We start from the raw sequence: 14915 nt of genomic DNA on the forward strand, positions 1-14915 counted from the left end.
ACGATGCCACATCATGATTCCACCACCACTGTGTATAGCATTGATTCATAGCAAATGCCAAACTCTTTAGATTTTATTTTTGTAAAAAATCAAAGTAGAGTCAGTATAAAATTCCTGCTTCTACACATTGAAGCAAGAATTCAGTGCTTCAGTGTGCTTTCAATGCTTCAATGTGCAGTTAATACTTTCAAACATCTTCTTTCAGGGGGCATTTCCAAGAACATCCCACTTTAGAGTGTGTTTAGAGAAGACAACGAGTGATTTACATCCATATACCTCTTCTTCTTTAAATGATTGATATGCACAATGTTTTTGATTATTCACATACAATCTCAGTTGAATGTACTGAGGTGCTTTTGTTGTACTTCAGCAAAATATGAAATTTAATAGGGAAGAATACTTTTGCAAGACACTGTCAATAGTTTATCTGACCACATAGGTCAAACATCATCTGCCTTCTTAAAATTCCTTTGGCTTTTATTTGCTATAATCAGATAAAGAGCTATCTTTTGTTTTCATCTACATATATTTCTCTAAGCCTTACAAAATATTATTTTGAAAGTGAAATCTTGTTCCCTCTCGAAATGATCTGAATATTTTTGAATTTATGCATGGGTAAATCCCACTGTGGCTAAAATGGGAACAAAGTAAAGATAATTGAATTTAAGGAGCGATAAGACTTACTCGGCATGCTTTAATCCTTGCTTAACAGTATTTTTTCGACACATAGTTCCAAATTTACAATTCTTAAGAGGTTAAGTCTAAAATCACGATCATCAAAAATCATGGACAGGACAGAATTTGAAGAATAGATACTAACAATGTCACATGAAGTTGATCTTTCCTAAACACAGAATGTCAAGTATGTGGATGAGATCATCTGCAGTAGCACATTGATCGGCATTAAAACCTTCACTTTGGAGCGACCGGTGTACTCAGAGCGCTGAAATTTATGGACACATTAGAGCCCCCTCCTACAGGCTGCAGGATACATCATGCTGGAAACTGAAACAATAAAGGATAGGTGGCAAGCTTTTCTATTCCACACAAAAGGGTGAGAGATGTGAGGTCTGGAAGCTTAATTGTTTTTGTTAATTAAAGATGGCTAGGTAATTTATTTCACCCCTGAGGGAGGTTGGTCACACCGTGGAAAGTGCTTTAAATCTTGATCAAGAACACAATTTGACTCTGATTTTGTGTTATTTAAGCAGAGGTTTTCTACTGATTGGCTTGAACGAAACATGGCTGTATCACAGAATGACACGGACAGTACCGACTGCGCATGAATGAGAACTTGACAGGGGATACCGCTGCCGCTGAAGCTCCAGGTTATGTAATTAAATTTACAGATGAAATATCAAAACGCTGGGCTAGAGTGGAGGCCAACACCCAGAGAGAGCTATGGGGCAGAAAATGCTGAGCTGCACATTTCGCCTGTTTCCTCGCTTCTCGCTGGCTTTAATGTTAGCGGCCCCCGACAACAGATGGAGCTCGGGCTAAAATCACAATGGGTGCAAAAGGGTGGCAAGGGCAAGACCGTGAAAGTCTGTGAAAATTTATGAAGTTATTGATTGACTCGTTCAGCTATCACTAACCTTTGCCAGGTGCGTGAGGGCTGAAAGACAATAAAAAATTGTTTTTCCCCTTCAGAGAGAGGTTTTTTTGCCCACTCTGCCAAAATATTAATCTCCTAATTTTTAATTTTTAATCTGGGCAGACCTGGAAAATAAATGCCTGTGTCCAGCAGGCCATGGTAAATAATTAAAATTGAAAATTGATTGTTTGCACCAGAGCCGGGATTTATGGGATAGGGGCTCCAGCGCACCCCCAGGGGACCCACTCCCACGTCTGCACACACCAGCCTCGTTCCCGTGTGCTAAGCATTTTTTCACATTATTCCCCACCTAATATGCTAAGGAGAGTGAGTAAAGGGGGGATGGAAGAGAGGGAGGGAGCAAAGAGGAGCTCTGTAGGTTTTGCTTTGTTAGATGACTTCTATGGGATTTTTCTTTTTTTTATATCACAAAAATCAATGGATTGGAACCTTCCCCCCTTTTTCCACATGACTCTAATATTTATTTCAATGTCCTGTCAATAAATATAACAAGGTTAGTTTTATAACGGTTTACCCAGGGAATTCAATTCAAGGGAAGTTATATTTGTTATGCCCGATTAAAAACAGGCAATCGATGTGGGTGAGACTACCACAAAACCACCAGCTCCCCCCCTCCTTTTCCATCTTCGCCATTTCCCACTAAGCACTAAACAGGCAAGATGTAATGCACTTCCAAACACAAACACACACCTCCTGTCTGCCTGGTTACAAACGCTCCCAACTTTGGCGGCCCACCGTGTCAGCCTCACCTGACTAATGAACAGCAGCAAAACAAATAGGAAACTCCCAACTAAATTAATGAGAAAGAAAATGCGCCTCAGCTAACATTTGTTTGTTATAGAGCTCGTACTGTATGTGGGGGTTACCAGCAATGATAATTCACTTCATGATGAATATAAGTAGTCACCTGTGGCTCATAGCTTTTACAGGGTTTTTTTTTTTTTTTTCCCACCAGAGCAACAACTCTGATTAAATGAAGTAGTCTTGAAAACATGCTTTGTTACAAAATTTATTTTCAATCAGGTTAACTAAAATAACTGAAAAGTTAATATATTTAAGTATTTTAATTCAACTTTTTTGCCTGTATTACTACATTAATGCAGCTTAGCATGGAAGCAATCATCCTGTGGCTCGGATGAGGTCTCGAGGAAGCCCAGGCTGGACTTAAGCTCATCTGTATCATCTTTCTCATCACATTACCCACCAGTCAAACAATGTAATATCATCATTAAACTAGGCAGTGTTACCTTTGGCAGTGTGTGGAAGTACCATGTGGAGAGTTTATCCTGGTATTTAAAAACTCTCTGTGTTTTTTTTTTTCCTTGTAACTCATTCTTGTAATCAAATACAACATGTACTTTTGTTCAAAAAAGAGCTGTTTGGATAACTAAAGAACTGTAAAGTCATTATTCTCCGCAAATTCCAGCACTTGTTAAAGCAACAAACCAGAGCTTATCAGTTTCCAAACTTATATAAACTTAAGTGGGCTTTTGATTAGCAAAATTATAAAGCTTGTTTTTTGGACCACCTTTTACTATTTCAGTTTTTCCTTTCACTTAACTTTCCATTAATATTTTTAGATGAGATTCCATAGTCTCTGACAGTCCATCTTCTGTTTTTGTCATAATATTTTTGTATTAAAATCTTGTTTTTATTGGTGGCAAGCAATATTACATCATTTTGGGAAACATAATTTTGTGTTTTCATTAGCCACAAGCCATGATCATTCAAATTAACAGAAATAAATGCTTGAACACTTGGTGAATCTATTTGAGCTTCACACTTGAATTGAATTATTGAAATGAATCAAATTTACAACTATATTCTAATTCACTGAAATGCACCTGTATATCTTCTAAGAGGCCCTAAATCAGTGTCATTTGCCTGTTCAGCTAGAGGTGCCTTATTAAACTCTTTGAGTTTAGCCCTGAAATCCTGTTGTCCTTCATTTGCCACTTTGCTGTGTTGCTCTCTAAGCACTGTGCTGGCAGTATTCAAATTTTTCGTCCCTCCAGTTCCAGGCAGAGAACAGTGAGATAACCTCCTCAGTTCGATCTTAATAATTAAAACACAGTGATATAAAGTGGAGCGCTGCTCTTTTATTTATGAGAGAAGTGCACACAGAGATATGTGATTGTGTTGAAACCAGGCGAGTCCTTGATCCCTGACATAAGGGTTTGTATTTTTACTGAATATTTGAATTTCAATGCCGAGACATGATCATCACCACTCACACAGCCGGCTATGCACGCTCACACGCAGTCCCACCCTGTATCCTCGTGCACACCATCATTAGGTCCTCAGAGGTACCAGGGGGAAGAGCCGTGATCAAACATTCATAAGTCATCTGTCAAATATCACACCTAGGTGTGAGCACACAGATAAACTGAATCAAATGGCTATTTGTACAGATCTGAATGGTACCATTTAAATGTTAAGACACTTTTCATGAAACGCTTATTTTAAGTGTGAGGCATTGTCTGAAAAGATGAATAAATAAAAACTTTCAGCAAGGCCAGAAATCCTTGGTTTCCCTAAATTATTTCCTAAAACCAGCACAGCTGGAGTGCGTAATTTGTACTCAATATAAAATCATTTGTTTAGTGAAAGGATCAGAGGTTTATTAGAGCGCCTTATTAAAGATGTCAGGGTCTGCGTTTTTGTTTTTTGTTTTTCCTTTGGGTTTGGGTTTTTTTTTCCTTCTGCCATTGGAACCGGCATTCCTCATCACACTCACCAGATGTCGCCTGCGTGCAAGAGCCCCTGGGAAGCTGCTGAGTTCAACCTGTCTTCACACCTGCAGCTTGTTTTGGAGGGCGTGGAGTATGGATTTAAGCAGCAGCTCTTCTTCTTCTCATCGCCTGAGTGTTTGCTTACTTCGATATCCAGCTGTCCTCTCGCGGTTCTGGCAAGAACAGTCCTTCCCGGATTCCGTGTGAGTCTGAGCTCCCCTCGTTGTGGATTACCTACCTCCGTGTCCTCCCTCGACGCTGTCGGTGCTACCGGTCAGACGCCACTCCTCGTGTGCTCACCTTTTCCCTTCGTCGATCCCTCTCTGGTGTATTCCCCTTCGGAAGCGTCCGGGCTAGGTGGCCCAAGCCCGAACCCAGTCGGGAAAGGAATACATCGAACCACAGTTGTAGCCGTTCCACCAGCGGTTCATACCTGTCCGTTTTCCAACCTAACCCCCGCCCTGGTCGCGGCTCAAATCGTCATCCCTTTCCTTCCAAGTAAGTCAGATCCTGGAATATTCTTAAAGGATTCTCACCTTACGGTTCTAACCCAGCTTCTCCTGTTGGCAGTAAGACGACCCGGTCATCAGCTCCAGTATTCGCTTCCTGACCCCCCCCCTGACTTCAATAAAACTTATTATTGTACACTTTATCGATCTCTTCTGTTTGTGTTCTTGCATGTGGGTTCGTAATCTGAAACTCACCATGACAAAAGAAACATCATTATGAAAACTAAGTACAGCTTTAGAGAGGTCAGGGTTAAACTGGAGAGGTTTGAAACAGAATTTGTTTGTATACTAATATCCCAAGTTTTGAATATTTCACAGAGCGTTCTTTAATTTATTATCCAAAAAATATAAAGAGTATGGCACAGCGAAAGCAATACCAAGACATCAGCGAGCAGAGCATCGATCAGAGAAGCAGCATGCTGATGGCAAATGGATGGAGTTAAACACAGGGAAGAAAAGAAAACCTGTTGCAGAATACAAAAGGGTCTGGGCTGAAGGCTCACCTTCAGGTGGGATGGAAACCTTAAACAGCCAAAGCCATTTTAAGCTTTAGATCAGGGGTCTCACAATCTACTGTAACTTTTAGATGGTCTAATGATATGAATAAAATTGTTCTTTGTCCTCTCAGCTTGCAGTCAAATTCTGTTAATTATCAAATTGTTCAAGTCCCTAAAATCTCAAGATGGAGTGCTCCAATTTAGATTTAAGAAACTGAATGTGTGTGCATGTGTTAGAGTGGCCCAATCAAAGTCTAAACCTAAATAGTCTGACTGACCTTGAGCTATTTTGCATAGAATGATTACAGTTTCTAGATATGCAGAGCTAGAGTCACGCTCTAAAACAGTTGTAGATGAGGTGGTTCAACAATATATAAACTTAAGGGGGGTGAATCTCTTCCACACCACAATCAAAATACAATCTCATGTTTGCAGAGTGACAAAATGGGGAAAAAGTTAGAGATACTTTTGTAAAGCTCTGTAGTTGACCAACAAATAAAACCCCTTTTCTTTACCCTTACCACAATATTCCATCAAAAAAAAGGTGATCTGGGTAAATAGCCTATTCTGAATACAACTACCCTTTCAGTCTTGGTGTAATCCTCCCCATGCATCACTACCATGTACGAGTGTGCTGAAAATATAGAAAAGACTAAGAGCTTCCGTCGCTGGTTCCCCCACCATCGTCTCCACCACCACAACAGGGAGCTCTGAGGAAATCAATTACTCCCAGGGCGGGCGTGTCGGGCTGCAGGCAAGAGTCCATACATCCAGTATGGGGAATTATTTAGAGGAGAGTGAAGGAAACGGTATAAGGTGGGAGGAGGGAAGCGTGTGGCCTTGCTGCGGTCCTCCATCTAATGCCGCTCAAAATCCACATCCCTCAAGGAGACACTAGCATATCTTCTCACATTACTCCACATATGCACTCCTTCATCCTGCTGGATGAACAACTCATTAGATCCACATTAACTTCTTCTCGGTTAGCCCGCTACTAAGGTGTTTGATCAGAAGCATGGCGGACAAAACAAAGAACGCTTTTACTAACATGCACCAACACGTATGAATTTGGGCTGTGTCTATAATTCAAATACTGTATGAATTAAAGTGTTCTAGCATGTTGCAGATGTGTTTTTTAATGTGGGAATTATGTGATCATGTGTGAAAATATGGAGAGTGAAAGCAGTCACCTTTGTCAGCACACACCTGCCTGCCCATCACGTGCTCTTGCACAGGCAAACACATGCTGTCTCACCTCCATGAACAACTTCTGTTGGAAAAAAAAAAATCATCTGGAAAAAAACAGAAATACACCTCCACACTTATATCAGTTCCAAACTGTCAAGTAATACCATTTCAGCACGAACAGTAACTTTCTACACTAATTGTTTGCTTAAAATACTTTAAAATTTGGTTTTTAGCTGCTCTGTAAAGAGAAAGACAATAAAGTACAGCTTTCTCTGGTAAATCAGGCAAGACATTTTACCATGCATTAAGTATATTTATGTGAAAAAAATATGAGTTTATGTCAGTCATATTTGTAAAAGCTTGCTAAAATCTTATGGAAATGTACTTAAAACACATACATCATAAACATAATCAATTTTAAAATAACTCAGCTCTGAATTCAGCTTCTTTTTTAAACCACAACTGAAGAAATGCATTTTTGTTTAAAACTTAAAAAACTTATCGTCTCTCTTTTGACTCTGAGTGGATTGACAAACTGTGAACCCAATGATGTTTTGCTGCCCTTGGAAAGTTTCACACCAGCTGAACATTCTCCTGATATGTCAGTGATTTTGTGTGTTTATAGTCATAATCAACACATTAGAATATGTAAATAAGTAAATTTATGTCACATACTCAATGCACTAAGGGAAATCCATGTAGATCAAGTACAAAATGTAGATTTCAACCCTCAGTTTCCTTTAATTATGATGGTTTATTAACTACAATAAATGGACATCTGAATTCTAAGATAAATATACATCAGAGCCTTGAAAAAAACATGTTTAATACAGAAACATTTGACCAATAAAATCATGCTTAATACAGGTTATTTTGAAATTTCTTTGAATTTGTTCTTGATAGAACCAGAAATGCTACTTCCATAAAACATAATTACACATGTTAGTCACTCATGTTAGTTACACGTTTGATTTAGCCAAGAAAACAAACCAAACCAAAACAAACAAAAAAACTACATGATATATACTTTTTTACTTTCCACTCAGATGTAACAGCAATAAAATAGAGAACAGTACAAGCCTCAGACAAAATAATTGAATTGCTGCTGCATTATTTCTATGTCATATACTTTTATTCTGACACCATTAGAAATTCTTGATTTTAATCAAAAATCAACTCTGATACAGCCACACTGAAGATAGTTTTTCACATTTGGCAACAAAATGCATTTTCTTTTCTATATTATTCTCCTAGTCGGATAAAAAAAGAAAGTGGTTCATACATTCAATTCTACATTCTTGACTTTGACTTCTTGGTTCAGGGGGTTCTTCTCTAATATTCTCCTTGATGCTTCTAAGCTCTTGGCATATACATTGACTCTGAGCAAAGAAGGGAAGCTTTCTCTTCTCATCGCAATGTAGGGGGTGGAGAAGCAGAAGGATGTGGAGGTGGAGAGGATGGGGAGAGGGAAGAATCTGAGGGCTTCGTCGGGGTCTCAGGTCATTAAATATCCATGCTGAGGAGGAGTGAGCGCTCAGCACCTCCAAACTTCCCTCTACAGCACACCACATCTTCCTGCCTTTGAAAAACTCACTGTGCACTTTCTGTTCTTGTGCACAGCCCTTCTCCATTTTGCTTCACCTTTCCGTCTCTTCCTCCCATCTGACTTGTGCTCTGTTTACAACCTTAGAAATTCACATTGACAAGGATTAAAAAAAGAAAGAAAGAAAAAACTTACAAAGAAAAGTGCTTGCATCTTTGTGGAGACAAAATAAATCCACCAAATATTACACTCTTTCTCTCTGGTCTCGGTTTCCATTCAGCAGGTCCTCACTTTTAATTGATTCAAAACAAATGATTTTGCATTTATTTTTTATGAACATTACCCACCCCTCACACACGCATACAGTCCTACTTTTGACACTCACACAGAAGTGTCCCAGCCGTAGACCTCCCATTTGATTCTATTAATAGCTAATACACACCTTCATTAACATGCATGGAAACCTCCCCCTGCACTATTAATAGGACGTGTCCAAATCACTGCTGTCGCATTAGTGGCTAACCGCTACAGCGCAGGGTCTTTAAGCGTTGCTAACCGAGCGTGCCTGGTTTATTATGCCTTGTGTGAATAATAAAATACCCCGTCTCTCTCTGCTTGTCGTCTCTCCGATCTCCTCTCAGCCTGCAACACCTTCTGCTGCTACTGCAACTCCACATACATGGCTAAACTTGGCAGAGCACTTTGCTTCAGCCCCAGTTTTGTACTGCACTGATGTGTGGATATATATATATATATATATATATATATATATATATATATCTATATATATATATATATATATATATATATATATATATATATATATAGTATGTGTGTGTGTTGTGTGTGTCCCTGATTATTATACATATATTGTAAATTGGAAAGAAAATTGAAAATTAAAAAAAATAATAACAATGGAAGGAGTGCTCCTTATTTGAAGTACTTTTAACAAAATTATGTGTTTTTATTTTTTATAGTTTTCAGTAATATACGTCACGGTTAGCACCACTTGGAGAATAACTATGCTTGGATTTCTTACACCAACATTGATTTATCCAGTCATCACACACTGGAACTGAGCTGAAGTAAATTTATGTTTTGAAATTCATTCACAATTTTAAATAATTTGAAACAAAGCATTTTGTATACTTTATTGATTTTCACACTACCACTTTCTATAAAATAGAGGATTCGGTGCATACACAGCCTCAGACAATCTGACAAAATCTGCAAATGCTCAAACAAAATTTATTCCACTGTTTCCTTATTGATTTTACAACAGCAAAATATGCTTTTATTTGATCACAATCTTGTCTCAAAAGTGTTTTTCTGTGGATGATCTTTTTATTTTTATTTGCATGTATTTATTCCCAATTTGTATGCTGTAGATGTTTTAAAATAAATCTAAAATGTTTTATATTACACAGAGATTATCAAATAAAAATTAGAACTGAGTAACAAATATGAAATGATTAATTACAAAAAAAAACTTAAATTACTTTTCAAATGTAAAAGTTTGAAATGTTTCTTTTTAAAATCACACACGTTGTCATTGCAGGTTTAATTCTGTAATTCACTGTTATTTTTTATGAAGTCCATATATTTGCTCTGCCTTATTTCTCTCCTCTGCTAGTATTCTGTCTGTGTTTTGAAAGGTCCAAGTTTTGTCACGTCTGCAACAGAAATCCCACAGGAGGACATTCTTATGTAACATGTCAGCAAGAAAAGAAAATGAATGAATGAGTCTTAAATGTGACATTAAACTGCATGCACTTACTGTTCACCGTTGCTTTCAGTCTGCTTTTTCTATCGTTGTGTAAAATGTTTAGGTTCATGGTGTTTTATGGAAAGGGTGGATCTGATGAGAAGCATTTTTTGATCCGTTTTTATTTCAGTTAAAACACATCGAAAGGTTTCGTTAACTGGATGCGTGCAGTTTGTGAAAATAACCCCAAGTGTTCGGTACAAGTGATCCTAGAGCGTTTTTTCTGATCAGACATTTGTCCTTTTCCATGCGAGTAGGCAAAATTGAATTGTGTCAAAGCATCTAGAATTCATATAACTGAAACTTTCCTGCAATCTTGATTTTATTGTACCTTTAAAAAACGTATTTGAGTTACTGAACTCCTGGAGGGTTTATTGAAGAAAAAAACATTATTGCATTTATGAATATTCATATTGAGTCAACCCACTTTCAACTTTTTTACATCAAAAGACCTTTTACTATGTCTCATGGATTTACTATTACTGTCCCATAATCAGAGGCCCAGTGACCTCAAATAATGCCATGACAAATTTCTTGAGGAAAATTGATCATTAATTTGGAGAAACAACTGAACTGCTTGAGACATAATGATGGATAGAAAGAGACATAATGATGGATAGAAAAAGATATGGAGCTGTGTTACATAGCAGGAACATTAGTTGGATAGGTGTTAAAAAGACAAGACACTATAATTTATTCTCTGAATCAGAGCTGGAATAAGGCATGTACAAACTAAAATGCAGCTATGATAGTTTTATGGGGTATACAAAACATGTTTGTTACATTTCTCACATGAAAGAACATTGCCCTTAAGAAGTAAAATGAGGTCAAACAGCTCAGTTCTCCATGACTGAAAGAAGAATTTGTATGTACACATGTTGTTTTTTTTTATGTTTGTTGTTTTATTTGGTTTGTTTATTGCAGTCTACAACAAAACACTTTTCCAGCAGCCAGTGTACAGCATACACAGTGGTAAAACTAGCTGACCAAATATGCTGGAGCCTCTCTTGGGTTGCTAGGTGATGGATTGGGCTTAGCTGAGGTTGCTAGGTAACAGGGCAATTCCTTCCGATTATGACTTAAAATTGAAATGTCTTGTTTTTCACACTCCAACGAAGCATTTAGTTATTACCAAAAAAGTGTCACAGTGAGATTTTTTATGACTTGTCTGTTTCTAGAAGCTGAAATGATCCGGATAGAAGTACAATGTGCAAGATGACAATTTTGCACAATAGGTCCTCTTTAAAGTAATATGCATGTGAATCAGTGCTGTGAGGTTATAGGGATTGTTTTATTTTTCTATGAACATATTTTTACCAGCCTCTGTATTAGATCTACGATCTTTCTCGCTGACGAATTAAAAACAAACTACTGTAAATATATTTCAAATTTAAGGAAACAAACCACCTGCCACTAAAATATCTGGATGTATTTTTTTAAAGAAAAAAATGGACATCAAAGTGCATTTTGTTAGATAATTCCCATCCTTTTTCAACCATCAATTACTTCTGAGCTCTAGAAGGCCCACAAAGTAGGGCCCTATACAGGCTTTAAAGCTTCTTCTTTGTGTCATCTTTTTGCTTTCATTTCGTTTTTTCCTCTTTTTTCTTTCTGCAACGATTTGCGTTTGTATTTATTATTCTTTTATCTCCATAAAAATGACTGAGTTAAAGAGTGTATCAGGTCCTTCTCCAGCTTTTGACTTGCGGAACGTTTCCCATGTCTGTGTGTTTGTTTACATGTGTGTTTGCACACGTGTGTAACGCCTTTATGACATGTTTTTTTTTTTTTTTTTTTTTGGTAAACAGCCATGTTTTTTGTGAAGTCGAGGTTCCTGCAGTGTTGACAGGTTTCTCACATGTCCCGGCCACTCTAAACAAACCGAGGTTAGGTTTAATCTTATAATGGCTGAGAGAAGGCCTTCTTAAAGCAAATCACAATGCATTGACCAAAAGACTCATGCATTATTCAGACCTCTTTTGTTATCCCCGCCATATCACACAGCCTCGACAGTGTTCACATACACACTCTCACTGACGCACACACAGACTCATTTGCACTTGCCGTTTGCACTCTATAAGCCTCATGAGCAGTCACACAGAGTTTTGTTTTAAATAAGAAAAAATGATGTATGTCTGTTTTGATTGTTTTAGTGGTTAAAGGCCAATTTCGGTAAAAAAAAAAATTGGGGGGAATTGTATGAGTTTTGAATTGCAGCTTCTTCTTTTTTTGTTACTGGATCTAAACATTTGATTACATTTTACAAGGGAAACATTTTCTTATATTTACTTTTTTAAATGATTCATATTACTTTAGCTGCATTTTTTTCACCTAAAATAATGAATTACATTTTCTATACTTTGGGCCCACTGTATTTGTACTTTGTAATATTTGAGCTTTGTTTAACATACATTTCTTACCCAGAAACCAGTGCATGATGAGGTATGTGCACTTTGTAACATTAGTAAATGTGAACTTGGCATGGAAATGATGGTGAAGCTGCATGTTAACCCACAGAGGTCACCAGCACTAAAATTGGCCAGCCGTAGAGGGGCTCATAAACTCAGCACCTGTGTGTGCACCTGCGTGTCCTGTCTCCCCTTTAATTGGCTCCTTTGCTGCCTGAACCCTTCAACTTAGACACAAACTCTGCTTTTCTGTTGCATCCATCTACCTGTTCCATACTTAGCTTTCCCTCCTGGCTCACTCCACCCTTTTGTCTCACCTGCTCCTTTCCAAGCACTTTTGTGTAACCTCTTTAACTATCCTCACCTTTCCTACAGAGACAGCTTTTGTGTTAGTGTTCTTGTTTGTCATTTCCAAGTCTTGTCAGAGATTGTCAGTAAGATTCAGTTATGGATTTTGAACAAGAAACCATTAAATTATAGTTCTGGTGTTTTTGTTGCTGTTCTTGTTCTGGGACCACCCCAGTTTCAAGTCTTTGAGCGGTTCTTGATAGGAGCGGTGTGTTCAAGGTGATGTGCAGTGGGTATTATTTGTTTGGGTGAATTCCACCTATTATTGTAACCAGCAAAACTTGATTAGCAGCTTAGAGAGACTACTTGTTTCAGCAGGTAGGCCCTTTGAAAGATCATAATGAAACCTGATTCCCAGTTGACTAAGAGTAAAAACTGAATTTATGAGACTATTTGACTTTTTTTTACATTGTTAGTTAAGATCAGAAATCAGAGATAAAATATGGAGTAATAATTTTTCTTGTTTTTGAACATAGCTCAGCTTGACTAGTTAGCAAAGTCATTGAATTGGGCGGGCATGATTGTATTAATAACTACAAGAAATGACAGATTACTGGCCAACTTTATCTGTGCTCCATAATTGTTTCTGGCAAATTTAATTAACCTCTCCTCCTACACTTTCAGTATTAATTAATGTAGACAATACTTGATAACAATAGAGTAAATATTTATCATTATTTCTTGACTGTCACAAAGGTTATTAGTGATAACAGTCGTGCCATGTTTTTATTAAGTTATACATTATTTGTGATGTGACAGGATGAAGAATTTGTTTTTGAATTTGTGTATTATTTGGGCCTTTGTCCCATTAGTGATCCAACAGATTCAAGGTTTGGCCTGAGGTGACACCTACACAGTAAACACATGAGTATGCCTCGACTCAGACACAAAGAGATGACACCGCACATGAACAGGCGCTCACATGTGTGCAGAAAGACAGACACAAATACAGACCATGTGGACATAGGCAGACTGCAAGGTGTTTTGGTGAATTAATAAACACACTCTTGCATGCATGAGCACACACACACACACACACACACACACACACACACACCTACACAGACACACACACACACGCAGCCCCGTACTCCTACTCACCTTAATTGGCCCACCAAGCATCACTTAAGAAGCCTTTGAGACGGAGAGAGTGTGGGATAGACACGAAGGAGGAGAAAGGGGGTAGTTCAGAGGTATAGACAGAGGAGAGAGATGGAGTCGTGGTGAGAAGGAGGAGATGGGAAGAAAGGGAGAGGGAGGGCAGAAGAAATGGAGAGCAGGAGCAAGGAAAGGAAAGAAAGCTCCTTGTGTGTTTCTGGGGGTAATTACAGATGCAGATTTGCGTTGCCACTTGCAACATGGCTGAATTCATTTCCATCTTCGCTTTGCCCTTCCCTGGTTCCCCTAGGGAGTCAGAGACAGAACTGTATGTCTGTGTGTTACTGTGTGTGTGTTTGTATGAATGTTGAAGGAGGCAAATCTGGGAATCTGCATAACAAGCTGGGAAAGAAAAGAGGGGAAAAGAAGAGTATGCAGAAAAGGAAGATGGTTTTTGTGTGTCACAAATTCAAGGGCAGCTAAAAAAAACATAATTTTTGTTTCAGATATTTGCAATTAACTAAGATTAGTTAGACTAAAATGAACTTTGTTTAATGTAAAATCTTTGTTCTTGCCAAGTATTAACCAAACTAGGATGATTACTCCTACTATGTAAGGGTAGCAGAATTTGGTTAAAAAAAATAAAAAATAAAATAATTAGTTTGTCTTGATTCTGGTGGATGTAAATATGAGTGAGGCAGTATTAGTTTGACCAAAATTAACAATCAGTATGGCATAGTTTGAATATAATAAGAGTGTATGTGAGAGTTGCTGTCTTAAGTCAGTGGAAAATCATTCAATATTTGTTTCCAAATAAAGTTACAGTGCACACATTTGATTTTAAGTTATTTCAATAAATGCATCTAGTACTGTAATATTGTGTGATAATAATTTAAAGCTACAAACCCAAATGCAATCACACTCAGTTTAGTTATATTTTATCATCTTCAGAACAAGATGTTGTGGTCCAGTTTTGTATTTGCTTTGTTAATTTGAAGAAAAAAAATATTGTATTAAAATTAAATCCCTGCAACCTTCCTAATACATCTGATGACATTACATTAGAATTATTTACACTATGTCAATATAAATTCCTCTTCGTGTTTTCTTTTCAAGCTGTTTGTCTAATTCCTCTTTTGAAGGTGCTTTGAGTGAAATTTAAAACCTACGTGCCTCCAGAAAGACAATTGTTTCTCACTTGTTGAGACTTCA

The 14915-nt window shown here is 37.6% G+C and overlaps 1 protein-coding gene across 1 annotated transcript; it reads left to right on the forward strand.

The window, feature by feature from the left end:
• Window positions 1–4335: 4335 nt before the first annotated feature.
• Window positions 4336–5052, forward strand: LOC106948711 (uncharacterized). Its single transcript, XM_015034550.1, has 2 exons — window positions 4336–4845; window positions 4918–5052. The coding sequence occupies exons 1-2, from the start codon at window positions 4356–4358 to the stop codon at window positions 5037–5039; spliced, it is 612 nt and encodes a 203-aa protein (XP_014890036.1). The 5' UTR covers window positions 4336–4355; the 3' UTR covers window positions 5040–5052.
• The last annotated feature ends 9863 nt before the right edge of the window (window positions 5053–14915 follow it).

This window comes from Poecilia latipinna, unplaced genomic scaffold (assembly GCF_001443285.1).
Source record: "Poecilia latipinna isolate Pla-1442-1.1 unplaced genomic scaffold, P_latipinna-1.0 Scaffold304, whole genome shotgun sequence".
Taxonomy (NCBI): domain Eukaryota; kingdom Metazoa; phylum Chordata; class Actinopteri; order Cyprinodontiformes; family Poeciliidae; genus Poecilia; species Poecilia latipinna.

Excerpts from the sequence above, each read along its gene's own strand:
- LOC106948711 (XM_015034550.1), top strand. The coding sequence starts at position 4,356 with ATGTCGCCTGCGTGCAAGAGCCCCTGGGAAGCTGCTGAGTTCAACCTG. Across the intron at positions 4,846-4,917 it reads CGTCATCCCTTTCCTTCCAA|TAAGACGACCCGGTCATCAG; the intron begins GTAAGTCAGATC and ends TCCTGTTGGCAG.